We start from the raw sequence: 26,431 nt of genomic DNA on the forward strand, positions 1-26,431 counted from the left end.
ATTAGACACAGGTTCGGCGGCATACGTAATCTTCACCCCTTTGGAGGCCAACCCTTCCCTTCCTACATGCGGCCCATACAGCAATCCTCTCCCCATCGCTACACTAGGGATTGTGCCTATCATTCATGTCATCATGTCCTTCTCTGAGCTTCCTCGCACTTCGTACACAATTTGCACTTACTCAAAGGCGGCTTGTCGGTTGCTGCAGCGTCGGCTAATTCCTTCGTACCTAGAAACAGCATTACACCTCGCCTTACGTTCGTTGACCCCATCGTCAGTCACTATACGGTGGGTTCCTGGCCATGCAGGGATCACAGGAAATGAGCTGGCTCATCAGCTAGCCCGCGCTATTCACATCCGGGGGCCTGTGATCCCTTGGTCAAGCCCTCCGACGTGGGACGACGCGTTGGCCTATAAACTTTCAATTAAGAAACACTACCGCCAACTAAAAACATCATTTAGGCACGTACCCCGCCCCCATCGACATCTCAACGTTGCTCAAGCACATATACTTCGTAGGATTCAAACGAACGCTCTTAATACAACTTCCCCACAATTCCATTTCCGTCTTCGTTCAGACCCTTCCTGTTCCAATTGTGCTGCGCTGTATGCCAATCTAGAACACTGCCTCTACTCCTGTCCAGTCGCCCAGTCCAGTCACTACATCCCCTTCCCTTCACCTCCCTCCTGGAGTGCCTGGCTGTCATCGGCACAAATGGAAGACCAGCTTGCTTTGGTAAACCAGGCGAAGGATATGTTGAGTGCTTGATTTGCGCTCTTAAATAAAATATTTTTCACTCTCTCTCGAAGCGCCGGCGCCGGCGCATGCTCTCGTGCTCTGGCCGTGGCCAGACAATATAGTTTTGCAAAAATGCTTTACCAGCCCAAAAAATTAAGTTTTACAAACACGTGTATACAACAGCATCTTAAGAGGTACCGCTTCGTTCACAAGTTTTTTTCTGCTTCTCTAATATCGCAAGGTGTGCTTTCGCCTTAACATATGCTGGTCAGAGTTTTCCTCTTAGTTTTTGCACCGAAATAAGAGGGGCAGTAGTTCAGCAGTCAGCAGCACAAAGGTAACTCCTAACCAATTTCGCGGCGCTCAAGAACGAAGGAAATATTGGACATGTCGAATTTAATGTGAGGGAACAGTTGTTGCTAAAACAAGCTAACTCTCATACCGTACGAAAAATATGCTTTTGATTATATGCTTAAATAATACAGCATGAGCCCGTTTATTTCGATCTTCTCGACAACCTCTAGACGGAAGGCCAAAACAAGTCCTATTCTCCTAGGATCGCTGATTATAGTGAAGGCTTTTCAAAGCAAAATGAGAATATGCAAATGAAATATTTTGCTGAAGAAACAACTCTCAGCGGTCACCGCTCATTGCGTGCATGCAAGATTGCATGCAGAGTGCAGCCGACACAACGAATAGCAGACGACATGGGGATGATATGTCGTTGTGACGTCAGCGGCCAATGATTGCCAGACCAAGAAGCTGCTTTCGAATTAGTAAAAAAACATTTATTTTAAAAATATATACTGCATCGAATGAGCTCAATGTTTCAGGAATTATAACTTAAGGTGTGTGTGGACAGAAATGCAATAATCAGTTTATGCTTAAATTTCAGCTGTCATGAAGCCTTTAAGGGAGCGGCGTTAACAGCTGTTTGGAGGGAGCTTGCACCATAAAGGAATGTCAGGAAGCCCTTTTATGAATTAGGCCACTTATGCGTGAGAAACCTGCTGCCCGAAGCTAATTGAACACAGTATTACGCTGCGCTGTTACTTAATGTGTATGAAAATAATACAATTATGTGTGCTTTAGGTAACATCGGATCGAACTGAAACGGATGAGTGAAAGACAGGTGACAGTGCACATTTAGCCGCCCGTGACGTAACTTTGGGGAGTATGGGCGCATAGTTTAATCACGACAGGCGTGAAAATTCCGCATTGCGAAAAAAATGTACGACGCTTTTGTTGTTGGCCACAGTTATACGGTAGAAGTTTCTCGGAATTGGAAATCAGGCGGCAGAGTCTTGCGTTGGGCTTAACGTGTCGCTTATATACGTTTCTCTGATTCTGACTTGAGTCTTGGATGTCAGCACTGGCTGACCATCTGCGGTAGAGGATACTGCAGACTCCACGGCCAGCTTGGAAGAATTCGATGGCAAATAAGAGTGCGCGTGCACGGGCTTAATATCAACGCCAGAGTCAGTCGACAGCGGCTCCCTAACATTCAGAGCCTTCATGAAATACATCAAGGACAAAATAAGCGCCAGCAATAGGATGGAGACATGTACGAGCACGCACAGGATGCAGAAGTCAGGTGTACCTTGCTCTCTGGCTAAGATAGTCTCAGTTGACTCGGCGTTCGCTCCGGGGGCGACATCTACTGCTTCGTGGCCAGACCGAGGTAACTGGGCGACTGACGGGACGAAGGCGGGAACGGCGGTCACAAAGATGCCGCTAGACACTGGCTGCTGCGCAGCATGGTTTGGGCTTGGGTGCGCTGTTGTGGTGCTTCTTGAGGTAACATTTTTGAAGGATGCAGGAGCTCTTACACGAGTCGTCAGGTTTTCCGGAGAGGTGAGGTAGACGCTTGCCTGCGATAAGGGCTCCGCAGGCTTACCGGCCATCTTCTTCTTATTCTTTCACGGCGCGTACTCACGCAAACACGACAGTCCTATTTAAGTGAAGGGCAGTCCGCAAGGCATCGAAATATTGATCGGTGACACCTCGAATCTGAATCAAGTAGCGATTTGTCGTAGCGTCTCCTCTTCTTCTTTTTCTTCTACCTTGATGAATGCTGTGTGACCACGAAGGGAGTTTAGACAGGGTTCAGTGTGGGCAGCCAAATATACTGCAGATATTGGGTTTGTATAATAAATCAATTACGACTAGAAAAAACTAGCATTTAGGAATTTGGAATTGAATGAAAGCAGAAAAAATATTGAGCAAAGTTTTTGAATTTTGTAACTTCGCAATACACTAAACAAGGGAATTTGTCCGTAGCTGCTATGTTGTTGTTGTTGACCAATTAACTTATGGCACATACCCACAGAGGGGGATCGGCCAAGAATTGGGCAGCAAAGACAATTTTTGAAGTATACTTGCATAAGCTTTTATGTAGTCATGTAAATAAGGACGAATTTGAGGCAACAGAAATCTCCTTGCACTCGCAACGAAGAGAATCGGAAACAGGACCCACAAAGTAAATCTCAGTTGTGCTATTGGAATTTCTATATGTACCCTTCTGCAACGCGGAAAACCTTTCGCAAGCAAGAAGAAAATGCTCAATGTTTCCAATCTCACCGCAAGCCTCCCAAATGTTTGTGGGAACCCGAACCTACATAAATAGATTTACGCGAGGGATCCTGTATTGCATAAGGGTCAGCGTTATCTCACACTGCTGTGATTTACGTGAGCGAACTTTGAATGAGTACATAAGATGTTTATAGTCTGCTGTTGATAACAATGGATCATTGTTACGACACGACTATGTATTGGTAGCGTTGAAACGAGACGTTCCAAGCATTGCGATATTTTTGCACCTAGATCTGGCTTAGTCAAGATTTCTTCCGCTTTATTCTGGAAAATACCGCAATGACCTGGGACCCAGATGAACCGTACCTCTTTCACCCATCCAGGAGTGAAATATCTCAGAAGCGTCTCAAAGGAGCATCCCGTGGTCACTCCAATGAATCCAAAACAGAAAGACAGCTTGATATAAAAATGATTTTTTACTGATTGCAATGAACATTTAAAAGTGCAAGCTCAATTGCCATAACCTGCGCTAAAATGGTCTTTCTGCAATTCGGGACGTGCACCGAAATGCTCCAGGAATTAGACAGAAAACATTCCAACCGCTGCCTTTTGTGCGGTCACAGACGCACCAGTGGCAATTAGAGTGTGATCCGGAAACTCTTTCAAGGTGATCCTAGCGGATAATGGAAGGGACGTGCTTCACATTAGGTGTAAAAATAAAATCAAAATTGATATCCCAATAGATGTTGTGTAACAAATCGGACATATGTAAACCGAGGTGCACACCAATGTTTGCTAAGATGCTCTGAGTGAAAAACCTGAGGTGTGCAACATTTAGACCACTGGTGAGTGAGTAAGAGGGTGAGACAGAAAAATAGGTATAGCCACCCAAAAAATAGACTCCAATACCCAAAGAATTATCTGAATGATGGCGGAAAGGGGAGTAAAGGTCCGGAGTTACAGAACAATTACAGAATCCCAATTACAGAACAGCGGTGGAGACTGATTGTGGGAGAACTAGGCAGAGGAGCAGTGAACGTCGTTCTAAAAGCAGCAAAGGATGCTGCTTATATTTTGGACACCCAGAAAACGAATGCAGCCAAATCGTTCCACATAGTAAGGCGGATTCCGCTTTCTAAATCTGCATGAGCAGACCATATTGCACAACGCATTGCTTACCTTTTGATAGCAACCCCAGCCATGTGTTAAATTGGTTCACAGGAAGGGAAAGGCGCAGTAACTGTCACACTTGCTCTGTGGACACCCGAACCGCGCCGTAGGGGAAGGGAGGAAGGTGGGAATGAAAGTGGAAAGAGAGAAAGAGGAGCCGTAGTGGAGGGCTACGGAATAATTTCCATCGGCTTTATGAGAACCCGCCAGTAATATCGCCATAATCATCATCATGTTTGAAAGTGGAGTAGCAATCACATTATCACAGCAATCGAAGTATTAGGTTCAACGTGTCGGAAACTGCAGACACAGTAGTTGGCGGACACAGCGGGCTTGAGTTGGATTTTGAGATCGAAATTAAGCGGAATGATATTGTGTTCAATGGAGAGCAACGGCGCTGCCTCCGCTTTAATGTTTCTAGCGTCGCATCACATGAATGTATTGAGTTTAATTTTTCACCAACTGTAGTTAGCAGTGCTTCATATGTAAGGTAGAAAATTGCTGTAATTGCCAGCTCTCGTAGAGAAACACCCCGCAAACTGTAGGTGCTGCCCAGGCTAGTTCCAAAAATTGTTGCTTGCAATTTTTCCTCAATGTTCACTCGGATACAACTCCAGATGAGCATATATAATGCGGTAAGCCTTACATAGTTATTGCTAATAATGCCGTGCAAAACCCAGATGCATGCGTCCATAAACGTCTTTATTATCAGCTGGGCCGTATAGGGTCATTCAAGCAGGGCCGCTCCCTTGTCAAATGTGCATTACATGTTGAGGAAGCCTGCGGGATACAACGCTTTTTGCGCACTCCACAAGGATGGTACCACGGTTCTATGCACGCAACCGTTGCGTGCTTACAACTATGCTCGGTTACAATATAGCAATAATTTTTAACTTCGGCGTTGAGCCAGTGCCTCCGCCCTAAACAAGTCACACCTACTAAATTTCACACGTTCGAATGCTTCGTGTCCGGCATTCGATAACACCTTGTTATACAACATCTCCTTGCCGAAACAACACTTATAGTTTCATAACACCATCCACCTCGCGGTGAGAGCCGAAAGCATCGCCCTGCAGCAGCGACACATAATTATTTAAACGGAGAGCCTAGAAGTGCGTATTGCCGTTCCCCGAAAACTGCAGCAGCGGAAGTGCCGGGTGCGTCACTCAAAAATAAAACGCAACGTTACGTTTTGTTCAAGCATGAAGCGCAGTACGGAAACTAAAGCGCAATAATAACATAGTTTAATGGACTAAAATTACTTACTGTAAAGGGCGTAATGCATCGGTGGCTTCCGTCGAGCCATCTTTGCGAAGTTCAATAAGTTAACTTGAAAAATCGCCGCGGCGTAAATCCGTAAAAACAGTTTAAAACATGTTAAAGGCGATTGTTGCTGAGAGCGTCTCTGAACGCAACCTAAAGGTAACATACTTTCACTGAGGACAAGAACTGATTACGGTGAAAGTAATTGTACAGTGTAACCGCTGCCATACCATCACATCCTGGCTGCGTTCGAGGCTGGGTTTGCTGTTTTTAGGGACAAAAACGTGGTATTATGCAACCAGGAAATATGGTTGTAATTTATTTAAATGTTGTGAATTTAAAAAAATAGAAAACTGTACCTACAAGAATCGAACACATATCCAATGCGCCACAGAAGCGACGGGAAATGCGGCCTCTAAATGTCCTCTTATCGTTTTCATTAAACGTATTAAAGATGGCGCGACGGACGCAACTTGCATGATCAGAGGGTTACTGCAAGCAATTTTAATCATGCAAACATTTTATTGTGTATGCATTTTAGTTTATGCACTGTAATGTATACAAAAAAAAAACCTTTACTGACTTCCTTTTTTTTGTTGTATTTTTTAGTAGCGCCAACTGGCACTTCGTTGCTGCAGGTTTTAGAGAATGGCAATACGCCTCGGGCGCCATTTAAACCAACCACTACCCCTCAAGGCGTCAGGTCATCATTGGGAATAAAGATTTATGAATGAATGAATTTAATTTCCTAATTTTTTCGGTATTTATTTGCCACCTTCTGTGGAGGTGTGTTACCTTTCGGTTGCGTTCACAGACACTTCTGCGTCGGAATCGGCATTTATCCTGCTGACAAGAGCCCTGTAGGGAGGAAGAAGATCCGAGACCCTATCGTTGAGAAATGGAAGTTACGCGTATTTACTTAGGTTAAATGAAGGCGCGCCGAAGATAGAATTTCATATTGGCGTCCATTTTGAAAGAACAACGCGAGAGTGTGTTGCAGTTGGATCTTGATGAACACGATGACGTTTACTGCACAGCGCGAGACGAAACTGTGTTCCACGAGTACGTGTCCATCAGTGCAACGCATAAGCTACTAGGTCTAGCATTAACATGGATCACTGAAATGAAAGCAGTAGAGATAACGCTCTAAAACAATGCTAAACTGCAACATACAATATTCAGTTACAAATGCTCTCTGTCTCTTATGCTGCTCTTGACAGAACGGTCAGGTATAGGGTGCTTTGTGTTATGTTTTATGCATGTTTGTCTAGCGTCTCTGCTCACCGAGTCCTTTCGGGTGTGATATAAACCTGCTGTGGACGTCTCCTGATGTTGACGTGGGATGTCTCCTGCATCAATGTTGTCTCGTAGTTTTCTTTTTCTTTTGTTTTTTCTCAGCTATATCTTTCTCTATCGCCCTCTTTACACCGTGTTTGATTTATCAGTGTTTTATGTTAATCCTTCTGTGTTCTGTTAAATTTCTCTGCGTGCATTTTTCGTGTAGCTACTATTAGAATGGCCTCAACGGGGTGGCGCAGTGGTTACAACGCTCGCCGACTGTACCCAAGGAAGCGGGATCGAATCCCGGCCTCTGCGGCTGCGTTTCGATGGAGGCGGAACGCAGTGGCGTCCGTGTGCTGTACGATGTCAGTGCACGTTACAGAACCCCAGGTGGTCGAAATTTCTGGAGTCCTTCACTACGGCATTTTTCATAGCCTGAGTCGCTTTGGGACGTTAAACCCCACAAACAAACCAAAGCAACCAACTATTAGAATGATGTAGGTGATTGCTAAGCTCCATTTTTCACCCCTGTGGTTTGTTCGGTACTATCCTGCTTATCAGCTTACCAGAGTGCTACTTTCTCCTATATCTTTATTTAGAAGCGTATTGTTTCTTCACCGGATGACAGCTCACTTCGAGCTGTCCCAAAATTTGGCGACTTCTCGACAAGTCGTCGCCGATTGCGTGGCCTGTGCCATCCACAGCCTATGGCTTAGCTCGCACCAGTGGTTGTGCCCCTGGTATAAGCCTACATGCCTGTCGCTGCACTAATTACATGAGCCGCCGTGCCTATCGAACCAATAACTTACGCTGCGTCGCTGCCCAACCGAGGCCCTAGCTACGCCTCCAGGCCCTGCGCAAGTATTCCTTCAGGTTACTCAACATTTTCTCCTACCTTGTACGCAATTCGACATTACTTGGCGAACACGTGATAATCGTCCCATCTGCTGTTACTGTGACTTTCCTGGCCTTTTTGCCCGCTACTGCCGAAGCCTCTGGCAGTCCCAAAATCAGTGCGAATCGCAGATCCATCTTAAACTTCTGTCACGAATGACTGTGCAACCGTTTCTCCCCGCCGCTTAACTTCACTGGGCTACCGCTGTCTCCTCTGTGACAACCTCCCAAACTTGCTCAATAGAAAAACTGAATTCCGCAGTTCCTGAGGCAAGAACTGCGCAACGAGCGAACTGTCAAATGCCTCAATTATCTCCCGCAAATCTGTTTGAAGTTTCTGTTAAAGGCGTTGTAGTACTGTTTCTGGTGGACACCGGCGCTTTTGTTTCTTTTTCTGCCATAGCTTGAAGTATTTGCCGTTTATTGCGCAAAATGACTAAACCTATCTCAGGATTTTGTCTATATTCACAAGTGCCCAGCCTCTAAGCCTATAGCGGCGTCCACAGCTCGTGCCATCGTTCAGGAAGTTGTGTACGCAATTGAGTTCGTCGTTTTGCTTTCCTGCTCCCATGATCTCATTTTGTGATGGGATTTTTTGTCTCGCTATAATGCTGTGACTGCACTTATTGAATTGGCGCAACAAATTTTCATCTTTCGTTTTACTAAAATGTGCGTAGAAGCTGTTATGTTCGATTATTTGGAGCAACTCAGACGCTATTCAAGGTTTCTTAACCCTAGATGACATGGCCACCTCGTTTAGTGCTAAGTGTGCTTCATATATAGCCCTAAATGCAGTTACAAAATAAAAGTAAGCAGTATTGCTACTATCCGCCTCAAAAACGTCACTCCAAGTCTGTGTGATTATAGCATGACAAAACGGTTTTTGTGGCTTGTTTTTGTGGCTTGTAGACTTTGCATAAAAATATTCATCTCATTTTATTAACATGACCTAACTAACATGAAAATTCCAAGATGATCACTAATCTCGGTGTAAACAACGCCTGTGATTATTACATTAGTTTCAACGCTTGTAATCAAATATCTAATAAAGATATGCATTGAAATCACTCGCGTGGGCTTTCTTATTACTCTAGAAGACCCTTTGTCTGCATTTAAAGACTGGAGTTCCTTTTTTGATTGTGAAGTTGAAAGCATAAAACCTTATCAATAAATTAATCTCGTGCATAGCTGTGAGTATTTTCAAGAAATACTAAGGAACGACTTATGACGCCTGATTGGGGCCTGTATATAACATAGAACAGCTGATTTGCACAATAAACTGTATTTTTTTTTATAAATGCGAACGCCACCTCCTCTTTCATCTTTTGGGCTTTGGAAAACGCATTGAAAGACAGGACGGTCGCATACATTCGACTTCGGTGTGTACCACGTTTCAGCCAGCAATACTGCTTTGTCAAGTGACATTGCGAAATTATGTCACTTTTATGTCACTTTGAAATTATGTCACTTTTGTAAAACAGTTGCCCTGGTAAGCTGTGTTACAAAAGTTATGGAGCGAATGGTGCTGGCAAGACTTGCGTGGTTTCTAGAGAGTAATGATTTTTATCCGAATATGATGACTGGATTTCGCCGGGGACGCTCTTCCGTCGACAGCGTCATCGACCTTGTGGCGACAGTAGAACACGAAAAGCGTCACCGTCGACTAGTATCTGCTGTCTTTTTATATATAAAGGGGACTTAGGACAACGTCCTCCATGATGCTATTCTTGATGGACTGGACGACGTGGGAGTTCGTGGCCGGCTGTACTTGTGGATTGTGAGCTATCTCAGTGGCCGGTCTGTTTACATGACGACGCCTGAAGGAGATATACTACTCGCTATCAGATCGGTCGTGGAGTTCCACAGGGAGGAGTCCTCAGCCCAACTTTATTTAACGTTCCGCTAATTGACCTGGTGAATGAACTGCCAACTAACATTCACATCAGTGCATATGTTGACGATATCTGCATCTGGACTTCTGGTTCGACGCGCCCACAACTCTGTGCGAGATTGCAACGAGGTGTGTCAGCGACATCGATATACCTATGGCGTCAAGGTTTACTTTTTAGCGGCAGAAACGTGAGCAGCGATCGCATTTACGGGAAAATATGTCAGCCGCTACCCGCTTACTCTTCATGGAGTCGTAATACCGTACGTATCCGGGCACAGATTCTTGGGGGTAATTATTGACCACCGACTATCTTGGTCGAAACATATCGCTATGGTGAAGAAAAGGCCAATTACTTTTTGCCATGTACTTCGTTCCATAGCTGGCAACAAATGGCTACCATCTGAGCGCTCCTTAATTCTGCTTTACGAGACTCTGTTTCTTGGCTACATCCGGTGAAGTCTCCCAGTACTCTCTAGTATGAGCATTTCCTGCTTGCGGACTTTAGATAGCGTGCAAGCGCAGGCACTGAAAATATGCCTTGGACTGCCCAGATGCAGCTCTAACATAGGCACAATTGAAGAGGCACATGCTGGCCCGATATCCATAAACTTGTCACACGAACCACTTCTTGAATATTTACGAGTACTTACCAGACACCGTTTTCACCCACTCAGCAAGATTCTGGATGTGAGGCCAGACTGCAGTTTTACAAGTGCAGTCCTCTGTCATCAGTCGCAAGTACCGAGTAGATATGCCCTCCCATATCATCCCGCGCAACCACCATGGATGATGGATAAACCTTTGGTGCACCTTCGTGTTCCCGTAATACTAAAGAAATCAATGGTGCCACTTAGTTGACCGGTGCACATCAGGTGAGAATGTCCTAATTATATTCACGTACACGCCGACGGATCTGTGTCAACACAGGAATCCGCTGCAGCTGTGGTCATACCAGCTCAGAAAACGACTCTATATTTCCTTTTGGGACATACTTAAACATCAACCGCTGCTGAACCTGTAGCCATTCGGGAATCTATTCGCAACATATGTGGGGAACCACCTCAAAAATGGTGTATATTCACGGACTCAAAGACTGCACTGCAAATTATGGAAAAATTCTTACGCCACACTGCCTACCTGTCCCTGGCACAAACATTATGCAGCTCCTCACATCTGCCCAGCTCCAAGGTCACAGGATAATGTTTCGATGGATCCCTGCGCACTGCGGGCTCCATGGGGATGAACAGGCCGATGTTGAAGCGAAATGCGCATTCAGCAATGGCCTCCAAACAGCTGTGCCTTTTTCAAGAGCGGATATGACATGCCTTCTTACGAGATGTATGAAGAATGTTACAGCAGATTACTTAGCCCAGCCAGAATCCCGACACATTCGTCTAAAAAGGCTCGATCGAACATTGAAATTTTATGTTCCGCTTGATATTCCGCGTCATCAGGCATGCTTGCTACTTAGACTTAGTTTAAACGTGGCTTTCACGCGCAAGTACTTGCATTTAATTGGATAGGTGGACTCGCCGGAATGTTCAGCTTGTGGCATCCCAGAGACTGTGGACCATATATTATTGGTGTGCCCAGTGTATGCGGGCGAAAGAAGTGTGCTAGCCTCTTCCTTGAAGCGTTTGGACAAGAGGCCTTTGTCAGAGGAACTGCTGCTGGGCGCTTTCCAGGACAAGGGGAAGGGTGTCCAGGCAGTGCGTGCTCTTTGGCGTTTTTTGTGCGCCAGCGGGCTTCATTCACGCTTGCGAGGCACGCTACTGTGCCTGTTTATATATTTCATATGTCTTCTCCCACATCGTCACTCATCATGATCTTCTTTCTTCTCCCTTTCCCCTACCCCAGTGCAGAGTAGCAGGCCAGATTTGAATTACTCCGGCAACATTTCTGCTTTTCCTTTCAATAAATCCACCTATTTATCGATGTTCGCGCTGTTTAAATTAACAATGGATGTTTACAAACTCGTCCAACAAAGTATCTTGGTATCTCATTGGAAGTATCAATTTTCGACCTTCTTCTATAAGACACTGCGTAATTCAGATTGACCTGTGACTTGGCGTCTTATATAAGAGGCTTCCATGAGTCATAATATTATAGAAATATATATAACCTGTACAAGAGTGGCATTGATTTGTTATAGTGACAACCTAAATATATTTCTCACTGGTTTAAATGCTGCTAAATCACTAAATGTATGCCGGAAACACATCATATTGACTGCCTAATTGTGTTTCTGACTGACAAGGGATCAGTCAGATTATACTTATGATGTAATGTAGAGTGAAATACGTCAGGCCATATCCTACTGACAAGAACACGTTTCAATGACTGTACACTGTACAATGAATAGACACTGGATTGTCATATTGTTGGCTAAACTGCATTCTAGTTTGAAAAACAATACATTAGAGTGATGAGACACATCGTCAATAGGAAAAGAAGGCAGGCCGTCTCCCTCTACGCTCATTTGTTCTGCAGGCTGGCAAGAAAGACATCGAAGTGATCAAATATTGTCTTTCGAAATTAATAGCTGTCCGTGCAGTTTGCGGGTAAGGCTTGAAAGTAGGCTACCAAGTTAAGTTGCTTGCTGACATTTTTACATTGCAAAGATGGGCATCCGTTTTCTTCTAGTTCATAAAGACCGAGACCCACGTGCGCAAAATATAAAGCGACGCGAAGAGTCGGCCGGTCGTGGCGATGGCAAGCGCTGTTCGCTCCGCTTCTAGTTGGCAACGTTCACGGAAGTGAAGGCAGCAGTGACGTGCTAAGTGGCCTCGTCACTCCACGGTTTCGCAAATACCCCCAAAATCTGCGCTTTTTGAAATGTTTGAGGCTACGCTTACTAGGCAGGGCAAAAGAAATATCTTCCTCACGGAAGCGTTGTAGCTACAGCTCTGATTACCAAGCCGGCGGGCTTGCGGAGGCCAACACAGACAGAGCGTTTCATAATTACACGCGCGTCATAATATTTTCCTCTCAGATAATCCACTGAGCCCTCGATTTCCCACTGAAACTACATTTGGTGGTCACTATTTTGTATAATAAGTCTGTTTGGCCACTTGCGTGGTTCAATCACAAGTTGGAAGCTTACAACGTACTAGGCGGCGGCTACGCAAGCTGCTGCCGCATCGATGGGACATGTGGAGCAACCTAGGGCTGTTTGCAGCAGCTCTGAACATGAAAGGAGACGCGAAAGTTGTTTAGTATAAGGCTGGAGCAAACAGCACAAGATGACGTCACTGGTGTCATCGCAAGGGCAGCAGCTCGCCTTGCTTCGCCGCCAGCCCACACGATGGGAAATCTGAACACTTCTGATCGAATCAGGGAAGCACCCCAAACAAATTTTCCAGCAGTTTACATTAGGTAGCGAAATACTGGAAATAGTAGGCGAATATGTCTACTTAGGACCGGTAGTAACCGCAGATCCGGACCATGAAAAGGAAATAACAAGAAGAATAAGATTCGAATGGAGTGCATTTGGCAAGCACTCGCAGATTATGACTAGCAGCTTACCGGTATCGCTCATGAGGAAAGTATACAACAGTTGCATCTTGCCTGTACTCACCTATGGGGCTGAAACGTGGAGGCTAACCAAGAGTTCTGCTTAAGTTGAGGACAACCCAGAGGGCTATGGAACGAAAAATGGTGGGGGTAACATTAAGACATAGGAAGCGTGCAGAGAGGCTCCGAAAAATAACTCAAGTTACCGACATTCTAGTGGAAGTTAAGAAGAAGAAATGGGCATGGGCAGGACATGTAGGGCGAAGAGAGGATAACCGATGGTCGCTTAGGGTAACAAACTGGATTCCAAGGGAAGGAATGCGTAGCAGGGGGACGCAGAAACTTAGGTGGGCGGATGAGATTAAGAAGTTCGCAGGGATCAAGTGGATGCAGCTAGCACAGAACCGGGTTAACTGGAGAAATATGGGAGAGGCCTTTGCCCTGCAGTGGGTATAGTCAGGCTGATGATGATGATGATGTATTGAACGCATTTGGCTGCTGCATTCCTTGTGCGCACATCATCCAAAACAAACTCAGCAGCTTCCATCCTTCATCCACGTGGTTATTTTCTACTTTCTTACAATATGGACTCGGGCCACAACTTTCTTTAGAGGAGGTGGAAGCCGTGGGTAATGCTCACTAGAAAAGGCCTACAAAAAATCTTACAGCAGCACTCAGTGACATATATATCTTTATTGTGGTTTAATGGTTATCGTGGCATAGTGACAAGAAGCCTCGGCGGCTTATTGTCAGGCATTGGGGAGGTGCTTGTCATTTTCCAATGTAAGCGGAAGGAGTGAAAGGAGGAAAGAGATGCTCCCATTTTCTGCTGCTGTTTTCCACATTACCGTGTGCACTAACTACCGTTTGTGTCCTAGCATTGAAACCAACATATTTCAAACCATGTCCGGATGTACACTGATATGCTTCAATTTGAGGTCAGTTTTCAGGATACGTTCATTCTTTCCATAGATAATAAAGATTCATATTTCATCATCCTGGCTTCAGTAACTATGGGAAACACGAGCCCAAGTTTGTTTAGCAAATGTAAAAGTTTACTCATAAAATTTACGGGTATCTCGTCTTTAACGAAGCCATTATGAAATTCAATAAAACGGCTGACGGCATTGCGGTCTGCCTTTCGCATTTCCTCCCTAGTCCAGCTATATCACTTAGTCCCAGCACAATTTAAATGGATGAATGTACTTGATACGCATGTATATTCAGAAATAATTTTGCACATTGATTTGATTCTTACTGACAGAGGCTTTTGATCTTATGCTTATTGGCGCATGATTAATAAGCCCTCATTGAGCCCGAAATCCCATGGCTATTTTTAGTGGATTTTAAGATATAATAGAGCTGAGCTCTTCGTATGAGCTGGCATGTATAAAATTGAAATGGCAGATAAAATTAAAAATTTTATAGCTTTCCGTGTCGGAGTTTTAGTATCAGTTGGGATTGTTTTGGCCGTTTGGAATTTTAAGTGGTCTGAAATTTTACGAGCACTCATTACATCTTTCCTTCTGTCTCTTGTTGGACCCTGCCGAGAGTCAAGCGTAACAGGCTGAAAGACAATAAGAACGAACAACTGTCCGCGCCTTTGAACGAGCACCTTGTAGGACATTTGGCAGTCCTCAAAGAACTCTACCGAATCCCCCTTGCTGTGTATGTGCCATTTATCAAGGCAGACGAAGAAGAAGAAGAGCACCCCCTTCACGTGAACAGCTCGCCCGTTTCAGAAGAAGGAAAATCGGAAAAGGCGAACGTCCTAGCTTGACCCATAGCTAGTCTTTCCAAGCGCACAGCAGCAAAGGCGACTTCATCAAAGGCATCCTACTTCAACGTACCGAGAGTGAACCATCATCGGCTAGCGGTGAGCCTTACAATGAACACGAAGGCTTGGCCCTCGTGGCGGCAGTCTGCCGAAGGCAAGGCCAATTCCTCGCTGGCGTCTCCGAATACGGGACCTCGGGCTAGTCATCGTGGCCTTCACCACCTCCTGCCGGAAACTAAGATCCCTGTGCCGATGATATCCGGCAAAAGCGGTGCCACCGCTCCGAGAAGCCCGCAGAATGACTCTGCGAAAGCTAAAAATGGTTCACCGATGTTAGCACCGGAGCGCTCCGCTTGGCCTGGCGTTCGGCTCCCTCATTCGGAAACGCTTACGGAAAAGAACTCCAAAAGCGATCCTGACAACCAACAACAGAAAGATTCTCAGCCTGCCGACACTAGAGTTTCTGCCCAGAGCCCACCTGTAGGTGGCACCCAGGTCCCGAACCGTAGAGCATCTTCTGCAGCTACAGCCTTGGACGAGGAGGTCATGGAGCGTTTACAATCGCTAGTGAGTGTTTCCTCGTATGCTGCGACTCATGGCCAACCAAGCTGCGTTAATGTAAATATAATTTCTCTAGAAGAGCTTCGCATACTGGATAAAGATACAGCGCTTGAGAAGCATACCACAGTCCATCCTACAATACTTGCGTGCTTTCGGGTTTCGGTGAAATATTGTAGCAGAAATGTAGTTCCAGACGGGGTCAGTGAGCATTGGCTGTAACAGCACTCTCACTTGTAGACCCATGAAATATAGACTGTAAGGTTCTTAACGTTGACTGCGACCTGTTAGTGATAATACTTAGATGAAAGAAGCGTCGCTTTAAGTGGGGTGCAATAAATTTAGGCAGGCACTTGAGCTTCGTCATCCTGGAGACGCGATACTGCTTTTACGAAACCCCTGCGGCTTTGGACATATAAATGTGTTGTGTCGGCGTGGCTGCCATGGACGCCACGTGGCCCGCCGAACGGCGGCGTGCAGGAAGAAGCAGGCAGCCGTACTCCACCACAGACAAACGCAGAGTGAAACTTATATTCATGAGAGAGGGTGCAGGACTGGAAAAAGAGTACGGTGGCGCCGCCACTGCTCAAACCTTGTTCCGAAACCGAAACCAAAAGGACGATACAACAAAATGTTTTTAGGAGGATTCTTTCTGTCACATCAGTACACATCTCAAAACCCGTCAGTATGTCATACGGACCACAAAGGGGTCGCAAGGTGTCCTTCTAATTATCTTAGTACTACCTATTTTTCAGACCTATGCGTTGCGTAACCGCATGATAAGCCGAATGCTTGAGTCTGAACCTCATCTGGAAAAAATTGAATGATTGAAATCATTCTTTCTGGAATAACTATCAGAAGAGCATTATCGCGAATTCTAGTTAGGTTCGCAACTACTTGCAATACGCTAGTTTTATATGATCGAATGTGAGGTGTTTGAAATTCCGACGCGAAGTCATGGGGTTGTGCCATCCTGACTTTGTTCACCAATCATAATTTTTCCCCACCAAAGTCTCACGCGGCCGCTGTTTTGGATTTTTGGCGGAACTAGCACTGCACGTTTTCTCCTAATATACACATTTATTTCTCCTCCGCAATGCATCCTTATTGCTGTCGGCTGTAATTTACGGTCACAAGTTTAAGTGGTAAGTGAGCGTTGGGTGCCTAACTTTGTTTCGTGCACTTGCCAGAATTAATATTGACGTAATCTAAACTTTAACACTGCGAAGACGTTCACATGCATCACACGCTGTTACAACACTCGCTATTGTCAATGATGATAGCCTGCTGCTAAGAAGCTAAGACATACTGGAGAGCTGTACGTTTAATGAGCGTGAACGAGAGCCTTAATGACCTAGATGTGCTGGGACGCAGGCGGAAGAAGGTGCCGACAGCGGTACTCTGAGGAAGACGAGTCCCCAGCCATGTGGCATCTCGTGGAAAGCATTCGCAGCATGCGTCGCTGTCCTGGTGCTGGTGTTCGGCTCCCTGGCAGCGCTACTGGCACGTAGGTGGTCATTCGGACCTCGGAGGCTCGAGCGCAGTTCCGTCTGCGCCACGCCTGGATGCCAGCAGGTGGCCGCCGCCATACTCAGCCGCCTGGACCACAGCGTCCAGCCGTGCGACGACATCCAGACACACGTATGCGGCACCATCAAGTGGGAGAGTGAACTGGTCATCGACACGGCCACTGAAATGGTCCGCCTGTGGCAAAAGCGAGGCGCCGCGTACCTCGAGTCCAAAAAAAAGCCATCGGGTGAGTCCTTTGCTTGTATTCACACGCAGCATTGCAAGGGTTCATTCTTACGTTGTCGAGGATGACCGATTTATCACTTCTGTTCCACCATTTCTAATAACGAGGCAGCCGTCTCGTTGTGTAAATAATAATAAGGCATCCGCTGGTGCCTTTTAAAAAATGAAAAGGAATAAAACAAAGAGACGCCATTTCATATCAGCGTCGTGGTCCATAGAAGGGATGCCTTACTGCGCCTGTTCTGAACTAGTAGCGCAGTTGTGAACTCTCCTTTGTGTTCTCAGATATATGCCTACAGGAAAGCCTGGGGCCGTGTAAAACCGTCAAGGTCTAGGGTAACGAAGTTATCTTCAGTCAATCTTCAATATTTTGTTTCTTACCTTCGGCAGAGATGAAGTTTATCTTCTGAAGTATTTTGTCTTCCTTAATTGAAAGTTCTGTTGTTCATAATTCTTCAAATTGTGCCTGCGTATAAACAATGGGTGTGGAAACGCAGCGGCTTTCGCCTTATACGAGGCGTGCATGCACCCGCGCCGGGAGGCCTTGACCGAGCTGAAGGCCTTCATGAGGGATCGTCGCCTGTCGTGGCCTGAGTACAAGCCAATGGGCAGGCACGCCCTGTACGTGCTACTGGACTTGCTCATCAACTGGGGTGTCCCCTTCTGGTTCGAGATGAGCCTACGGCTGCTCCCCAAAGAGACCAGGTACGCTTGTGCTTCAGCCAGCGTGGATGCGCGTTAGCCTGGGGGTGACATAGTCAGGCGCTCCTGGCTGCATCTAATTGCGCACTCTGCTAGGAGGTGTGTGGTTTGATTTGGTTTGGGTATGGTGTTTAACGTCTTAGAGCGACTCGGGTTATGAACGACGCTGCAGTGGAAGGCTGCGTAAATTTGACCCCCAGGGGTTCTTATTGTAGACTAAAAAGTTATAGCGCAAGAAAGACAACCACACACAAACAGGATGATATTACACACAGGCGCTAGAACTCTTTAGTGTACAACATGTACACTCACCTAAACCTTTAACTGGCCTACGTGACCGCTGTATTTTCTGTGATTCTGAGCGTTAAAGAGGAGGTAACCTGCGAGAAGCCCAAGTCTAAGCACGACCTCACCAAGCCTTTGCTTTCCGGCTAGTTTTATTCACAGGAAAGCGCAGGAGTACAGAAAATGTGGCCATCGCATATGCCACATAAATATTCGGTTCGGTGTACCAAGTCGCCCAGAACGAAGTTTCTACTGGGGTTCTTATTGTAGCCTAACATCGCACAGCACACGGGCTCCTTGCTTTTTGCCTCAGTCGAAAGGCGGTCGCTTAGGTACAACAATTCACCACCTAACCAGTACACCACCTCGGCGGGACGAGGTTACGTGGAATACTATGTTCTGTTAAATACCTGTTACCTGTCCTTATGCATGTAAGTCCACCATCTTTCTTTTGAAATGGCGAAAGGACAGCGCGAAACAAACGAGGACTAAGAAACACGCAAACGCAGGGCTAAAACTTAAAAGATAGGAAAAAATAACGCCTTAAATAGTTCAGGAAAGTAAGGGGTCATTTCTTAACGTTACAAGTTTGTATTTGAAACAATCGGATGGTGGGGATGGTGAAAGACATTTATTGGCTCATAGGGAGATATGATTGAACCAGCCCTTAGGAGGCCAGTCGACACAAGCACTAGGTGGGGTCCTTAGTACGGGACTCCAGTAGGGCGGTACGCGTAAGTTGGTTCTGCTGGAACACAATATACACACTACTCCCCATTTAGCAAAGGTGTTTGTGGGATGCACGTTCATGGAAGCCCAGCCAGGGCCCGTATTCTGAGTTTGCGTCATTATCGAAGCGCCGCTATCTCACGTGACCTCGCGTTATCTGATTGGTCTAAACGTCGGAACGGGAAGAGGTGGTAACATCATGTTCCGGCATTTCCACCAAACAAATGACTCGACATCACGTGAGATAGCGACACTTTCGAAAACGACGCATACTCGGAATGCAGGCCCTGGTCTCATTTGAGCTGCTTAGACTCATTGATAGCAATTCCGGTAAAGTACTGCCTAGGAGCCCGCAAGCAAGGTATAACGTACATGTTGCCCGGATATTAATGATTGAAGTCTGATTTGACTTCTGCCCGGTGCGCACTGCTCGAGCTCTGATGCAACGGTCACGCATATCATACCCGGGGGTGCTTTGTGGATCCACAGGTAAAATGTACAATTACCTAACCAACAGATGTTTGGTTTCGGCTAGTTGGTAGCAGTTTCTTGAAGACATAGCGAAAAAAATACGAAAAAACTGTGTTTGGTAGTAGTATAAGGCCCCTTGATTGTCACGTGATTTTTGACACAAATTGTGCTGCGGTTTTTGTCGAAAATAAAGTTGTCTGTTAGCGCCTGTCCTGTCTACTTCTGTGTTGTCTCCGTCTTTTTTGCGCTATGTCTTCAAGATACCTAATCAACAGTTTTCTTTTTGAGGGCATTGATGTATTGAAAACTGTAGGCTCACAACTTCAAACAGGGCTTCGCTTTTTGAAGTTTCTTTTACGAACATTTAGCTGAAAGTATTCAATGTTTAAATTGCATAATAAACCTCGTTGAATCGGCATCCGAGCAAAGCAAATTCCTTTATGCTGTCACACGCAATTTTAGGCCTCCAATACAGGCTGCCTTTGTGTATTTTATAAGGTAGAAGAATGAAGCCGGATTTCGACGACAATGACCCAGACATATACGTCATTTTATTGCCGTTCTTTGTTAGAAAACGCAGTCAACAAGCGTCGAAATGCGCGTCGATTATTGAATTGTTGCGGGCCAGTCGATGACACATTGTAGAACGTGGCAGAGCATAAGGAACAGGGACGTAGAGGAGGTATTTAGACGGCAGCCTTGTCCTCTCGTCTTGTGATTATAATATATATTATAATGCGCATTTTCGGTTTTCAATATATCGAACTGCATGGCGCTTGGGAAACTAAAATCCGGAGTCACGTTCTGTGTGGAAGTAAAATTACCCTCGAAATGAAAAATAAAAATCAATTTTTTTTAAAGCAGTTAATCGCCGAATAAAAATACCTTATCACGGACGTAATGTCTGCCCTACAGTACAGACCACTCCCACAGACCACTCCAACAATGTGCGGTCTGTGGTCTGTAAACGATTAATTAAAAATTTCTTAACACCAAAGGAAATAATTCTTGAACTCATCCTTTCAACCCGTACGTAGTGTTTATCCGGCAGATGCACAGTAGAGTCGAGCAACACAAAATTAAATGCTGCCGTTATAGTGAGGCAGAAAAATAAAATAGATCTATGAGGCCATCCAAAAAAAATCAGCAGTCTTGGTTGTATAATTAACGATGTTAAATATTTTAGACGTGTTTTCGTAGATATTGTTACGATACGGCAAGCCGATGAAGACAGGAGGCAGAACATGACCGATGACGATGGTAGATGACGTTTAATGAAAAATGTTGCCGGGCCTAGCGCGAGCGCTCCTTTCCGCGCCACTGCCCGCTTCTTCTTCCTTGATGTCGTCCGTAACATGACCCGGGGCCACCGAGCGATCGTCCCGATCGTGGACGAGAAAATGCACGATGTTGATGATTCCATGGCATGATGATGGGCGTGTCTAGATGCTTGAAAAAGAAGAGGAAGAAGGAAGAAGAATAGAATGGCTTGCCGGCACGATGATTCGCGATGAGCCTTGGCAGGACATTCTCGGGCCACACGTTGCCACGACTCGATGGCGGAGGCCAAGGCACGCACCGCATGGCATAGGCAGGGGAGAATGTCTTGAAGTGTAGCGGTGTCTTGGGTCGTAGGGCCCTTGGTCGGCACATCAGGTCAGTGGGGTCACATTAGGTCATTCGGGACTCTCCTTGTGTCTTATGGTCATATGTGGCGTCTTGGGTCAGTCTCTCCTTCGTCGTGCCTTGTGGTCGGGGCGGGGGGGACGGGGCGGAGGAACGGCAAGGTATTGCTGGGTCCAGCAGGCTGGGGAACCGCCATGCAGTGCCTCCTCACCTTTCGCCGATGGCGCAAGAAGTCGCAGGGCGCTGATGCTCCGGACCAGGATGGGGGGTGATGATGAAGTACCAGCACCTCCAACCAAATGTTACGATACGGCAAGCCGATGAAGACAGGAGACAGAACATGACCGATGACGATGGTAGATGACGTTTAATGAAAAATGTTGCCGGGCCTAGCGCGAGCGCTCCTGTCCGCGCCACTGCCCGCTTCTTCTTCCTTGATGTCGTCCGTAACAATATTATTTAAATGAACTTGTAACGAGAAGTGCAAAGCAATAAGCAGCAGCAGGACAGTGTGCAGACAACGTGCTTAGAGGAGACAGGTAGAAAAAGTCAGGACCGCAAGTGTGTTACCCTTGTGGTGTCCTTAGCATCGTGGGAGGGTCCCTAACTAGAGCTAGGCAACTGAAACTTGCCTGACAAAAGGTGTCACCTTTTAATAGCCTACACAATTTCTAGCTGTGGGAATTAATACTGGTAAATGAAACTAATCAGCAACTTGCTAGCTCGAACGCATGGAAGAAATAGCATGCAATGCGTTCTCCGTCTGTTCATGCTGTAAGTTGGTGTAAGTCCATTTTTTCTATCTCACTAATGTTTTGATCCGTGATTTGAGTTTGTAAATCTTCTACTAATTACCTTTACCTGCCGACTAACGAAATATTGCTTTTTTTGGCTGCCTCCATATCATTCTGTACATACATATAGTGTGCTCAACTGCATTACTTATTTTCTTTTATTGCCTTTTCTTGTTTTGCTTGCATTTTGCCCTAACTCTGCCCATTTTTAACATACTTGACTTCTATCCTCCATTTTAACCTACGAGATAAGTGTTTATCACCGGCCCAATTTCGCACACTTTGACGTTGGCGTATTGAGCAAGCTCGTCTTGCTCGCCTTGGAGACCTTGCCTGAACATGAATGTGAAAGTAATTGTTTGGAGAATCTCTAAAATTAATTTTACTTGCCGCAGTACCTGGTTTTGAATCTTACTGCCGGCAGTTGTTTTTCGATGGAGGCGAAACGAAGAGGCGTCTGTGTGCTTTCCAATGCCAGCGCACGTTAAAGATCCCCAGGTGATCAAATTTAATCCGTAGCCATCCACTACGGCTCCTCTTTCTTTTTTTCCATCCGCTTTTACTCCAACCTTCCTTCCTTTATGGCGCGGTTCAGGTGTCCACAGAAACTAGAGTAAAAGATACTGCATCTCTCCCTTCCTGTGGACGAATTACTGTTATTATTACTGCTGAACTGAAAATATCCTGCATAGAACATAATTGCAGATTTTAAGATCCTTGATCACAGCGTTTCATTGCAAAGGGATATAATGTCTTCGAAGCCTTCTGTAAATTACTTTCATCAAATTTACAACCTAATGAAAACAACTTCAAGTTCGAGCACATGAACAAAACATGCTACAAGGCTATTCATCCGCAATGCAAACATTATGCGCTAATAATCTGAAATGCCACTGGGGAGCCCTGCTACCTCAGTTTCCGCTCGATGAAGCCAGTGCTTCTAGTAAAATATTTTATAGATATTTGGCGTGGTCTACGGCACGGTGTCTGTGGTATCTGTGTTGGTGCAGGTGTATTCCTTGAGAAATTAGCTCGTGACGGAAACATCACTGCTTCAGTATTTCGCAATTTCTTCCTGATTTCATATGGCCGATCAGCCCTGCCCTTTTGACAGTTCCGTGAGCGCGCATCAGAGGAATGTATATGTTAAAACATAGGAAGGTACTCTGCACAAAAGTCAGTCTTCTGTTAAACAATAACTACAAATTTTGAAAAGGAAACGTTTATTAAATACGCAACCTCTCCAGTGATGGTCCCCGTGTTTCTACATGTGGTATTGAATACTTGGGGTTCGATGTAATGGATCATACCTTAGTATTAATCTGTAAATCATTGGCGTCGTCTCGCTACTGACTCATGGGACTAAATGCAAACCCATATCATTGTCCTGGATAGGCAAAGCACGATGGCGTGAATAAAACTATGACGCTGAAATTACATAGTCCGTAATCTCAGATGAAAACAGCGGTTAACGATAGCTCGATATTCGGTGGTAGGGCTAAAACACTCATATACTTTGAACACGTAATGATGGAAGATGTTTACGTCAAACGTGAAATAACTAAAGCAGACTGAATGCGATAGATTACATTTCGCAGCTTCTCTCAGATTTGAAATGGTCGTTCATAATTCTCCCTCAAGTGAAAAGTATAGAAAACGTTATAGATGTGACGGGTGTTAACCTGTGAGGCACAAATGTGGAGGCAAACAAGAAGCATTCAAATTAAAACTGAGGACAACGCTGTGAAAAGGGGAGTAATGATATGTGTGCCGTAAGGAAGCCGGCAGAGTGCGGAGTTTGTTTAAAGACGGCAGCGAGTTAATAAGACACTTTTCAAAATTCAGTACAGTGTGCATCTGCTAGGCGAAATCATCAAAGGCGAATTCATTGTCATTATCATATGAGGGACTATACCGACTGCAGGGCGAAAGCCTCTCCCAAACTCCTCCAAATAACCAGGTCCTGGGCTGGTTGCATCTACTTCACCACTGTCTGTCTTAGGCGCGCACCTAGTGGCCTGAAACTAACAACTCTATCTTCAAGCTTTTTAGATAGCGCTCTTGAATACGTATTCCTTTCGTCACAGGTACAGTCTATACATCACCCGAGTAAGGATGAACAGGTGGCGCCGCCAACAGCAGATCTCGGATCACCAAGGCCGACTGATGCAGTACGCGATGCAGTTCTACGACATCTACGACGCCAGCCAAGAAGACCGCGCTCGTATCCCGCAGCTTCTTCGGCTGGAGAAGGCAATACACGCAGTTATTGAGCCAGCAGATAACAGGTTCGTGTAAACGTCTTTGAAGATCCAAAGGTCTTTGAAGTTTAAGCGCGTTTAAGAGCGTTTATACAAAGTGAAGTAAACAGTGCTCTTGAAAAAAACAGTCCTTCGTTGATTCAACACGGCCACAGCAGTCATTTAGTTTCAAAGAACATCTTTTGCCCAGTTGCGAGCATATATGCCTAGTGCGTACATTTTGCCAGTGACACAGCATAAATGAAATTTACCGCCATATTGCTCAAACTGACCTCGCGAATGTCTGTTTCCTTCGAAGGCGAAAACTTTTAATGGCTCATCGTCCATACGTCGGCAAAACCTGTCACATTACAGCTGTCAATCATCCTGCGCCTATTCTTGGGCGCTTCCTAGAACGCGGAGCCATTTCACCTTTGTAAAAAAATCGTGCTTCAACGGGAATCGAATTCCTATGCCTTTGATCACCGGGCAGGCTCAGCCACGTCGGGCACGTAAGAATTCTATCTACGTTATCCTTGTCTAGCGTCATGCCAACGTAGTTTCCATGGAGACCGCCGCTGATGTCACGGGGCATCCTAGCCGAAATATATGCGTCATGAGAGAAGGCGGCGGCGTGATGAGTTGCTGGGAGAGCGTGGTGGTGCAATGGAAAAAGAAAAGACCTGGGAAGGTAATGCACGTCGAATACGCTTCAGGCGCGATCGCGCTATCAAGGATTCGCTTCACGTCACTTTAGATGTACAAAAAGCCCCCTCCAATTTTCTTATTTTACAAAAAGACTGTTTAAGCTGTGACCCCCGCGACGAAGCCACAGTTTCTGGACGTTGGCGAAGAGAACATTTTTTTTAAGTTCGCTCTTTGTTCTGCTAGGCATCGAGTGTCGCCGTTTGTAAAGCGTTGGTATGCCAGGGGGAACTAGACCCACCCAGAAAACCATTCCACACTGCAATTGATTAGCATTCTAAATGTTTCTTTAGATAACGCACCACGCTGGCCTCTTCGGTCATAAGGCAGCGAGGAAATGATTATTTTCTTTACTATTTAATATGATGACAATCAATTCTTTTCTTTGGCGTGCGTGTCAGTTATACCTGGCCTAAAAATCTGTCATTAATACCTTCGTACCGCAGCGCTGCCGCCAACTATCGAATGTGCGGATTAATAGAGAGCAAGTAGCAAAAAGCAGCCCTCAATAAATTTTGACGCAAAGTTCTAATGGCAAATTGTCTCAATTCTATCCTGATATTTTCTGAGTTCTTAGTCATAGGGGGCTGCGGCTATGCCACCCAATCATTGGCGAAATCTAGGTGGCGAACGAACATGATTGCTTTGCAATCTCTATGCCGCTCTTTCTCACAGCAGCAACGGAGCTCCCACCACCAAGCCGTAAGAGCCTGCAGGCGCGGCAAAGCTGCCCAAATTGTTCGGGTTAAGGATCAACCTACTGATTCAAAACATTTGGGCGAAACCGAATGCCACCCTTTTCAAACCCGTACATCAGTTGTCACGTCCTCGTTCTCTAGCTTCCGCTCCAGTGGCCACAGTTCGGAGGTGACGGACAAGAAGGGACGCTCCGAAGAGTTGCAGCTCGGTTGCTAGGAGAGGGGCCTGTTTGAAGCTGGGTTTTGTTCGATAATTGAAGGATTGAAATAGCTTTATTAATCAACATAATATATTGAGGATACCCCTCCGCTTAAATGCCGGCTCGGAGCTCTTAAGCCCAGGCGTAATCTTCAGCCAGTTGGATTAGAGCAAGTAGTGTTGTCGGGTCCGAGCAGAGCATCAGAGCCCCCCAGGGGGACGTTTCTTTCTTACTCATGTGTTTCCGTCATGTTTCGGGATGTCCAGATCCTGTGAACCATGTCTGCTGTGTTTTTTAAAACTTTTGAAGCGAAAAGCTTCCCTATGAGTGTGGGAGTCAAGCGTCGCGTCGGCCGTATGCTGCAAAAGCCATATTCTGCGCATGCCCGAAACCGAGTGACGTCTCGCGCAGTGCAGGTGGCCGCCGTCGCCACAGCCGTCACCGCACTCAACTGCGTCGCCATATTTTTCGCCGCAGCCGCGCGCTACTGCGCATGTGCGCCGCTGCTGCTACTGTTCGCTCGCCTCCTCGCCACGATTTGACCATTCGTTGCACCCGCGTGTTTACCGCAGTTACTACACGTGCGCAAAGAGGGCTATAAATGCGCTTGC

At 45.8% G+C, this 26,431-nt stretch overlaps 1 protein-coding gene across 1 annotated transcript in view; it reads left to right on the forward strand.

The window, feature by feature from the left end:
• Positions 1–15,606: 15,606 nt before the first annotated feature.
• Positions 15,607–26,431, forward strand: part of LOC146188212 (endothelin-converting enzyme 1-like) — a 36,066-nt gene continuing 25,241 nt past the window's right edge. Inside the window, exons 1-4 of the mRNA XM_084605007.1 lie at positions 15,607–15,627; positions 16,993–17,374; positions 17,868–18,075; positions 24,065–24,265. Coding sequence (XP_084461133.1) covers positions 15,607–15,627; positions 16,993–17,374; positions 17,868–18,075; positions 24,065–24,265 — 812 coding nt within the window. The remainder of the gene's footprint in view (positions 15,628–16,992; positions 17,375–17,867; positions 18,076–24,064; positions 24,266–26,431) is intronic.

Source organism: Amblyomma maculatum, chromosome 5 (assembly GCF_055883805.1).
Source record: "Amblyomma maculatum isolate TAMU_Amacu chromosome 5, ASM5588380v1, whole genome shotgun sequence".
NCBI classification, from domain to species: Eukaryota; Metazoa; Arthropoda; class Arachnida; order Ixodida; family Ixodidae; genus Amblyomma; species Amblyomma maculatum.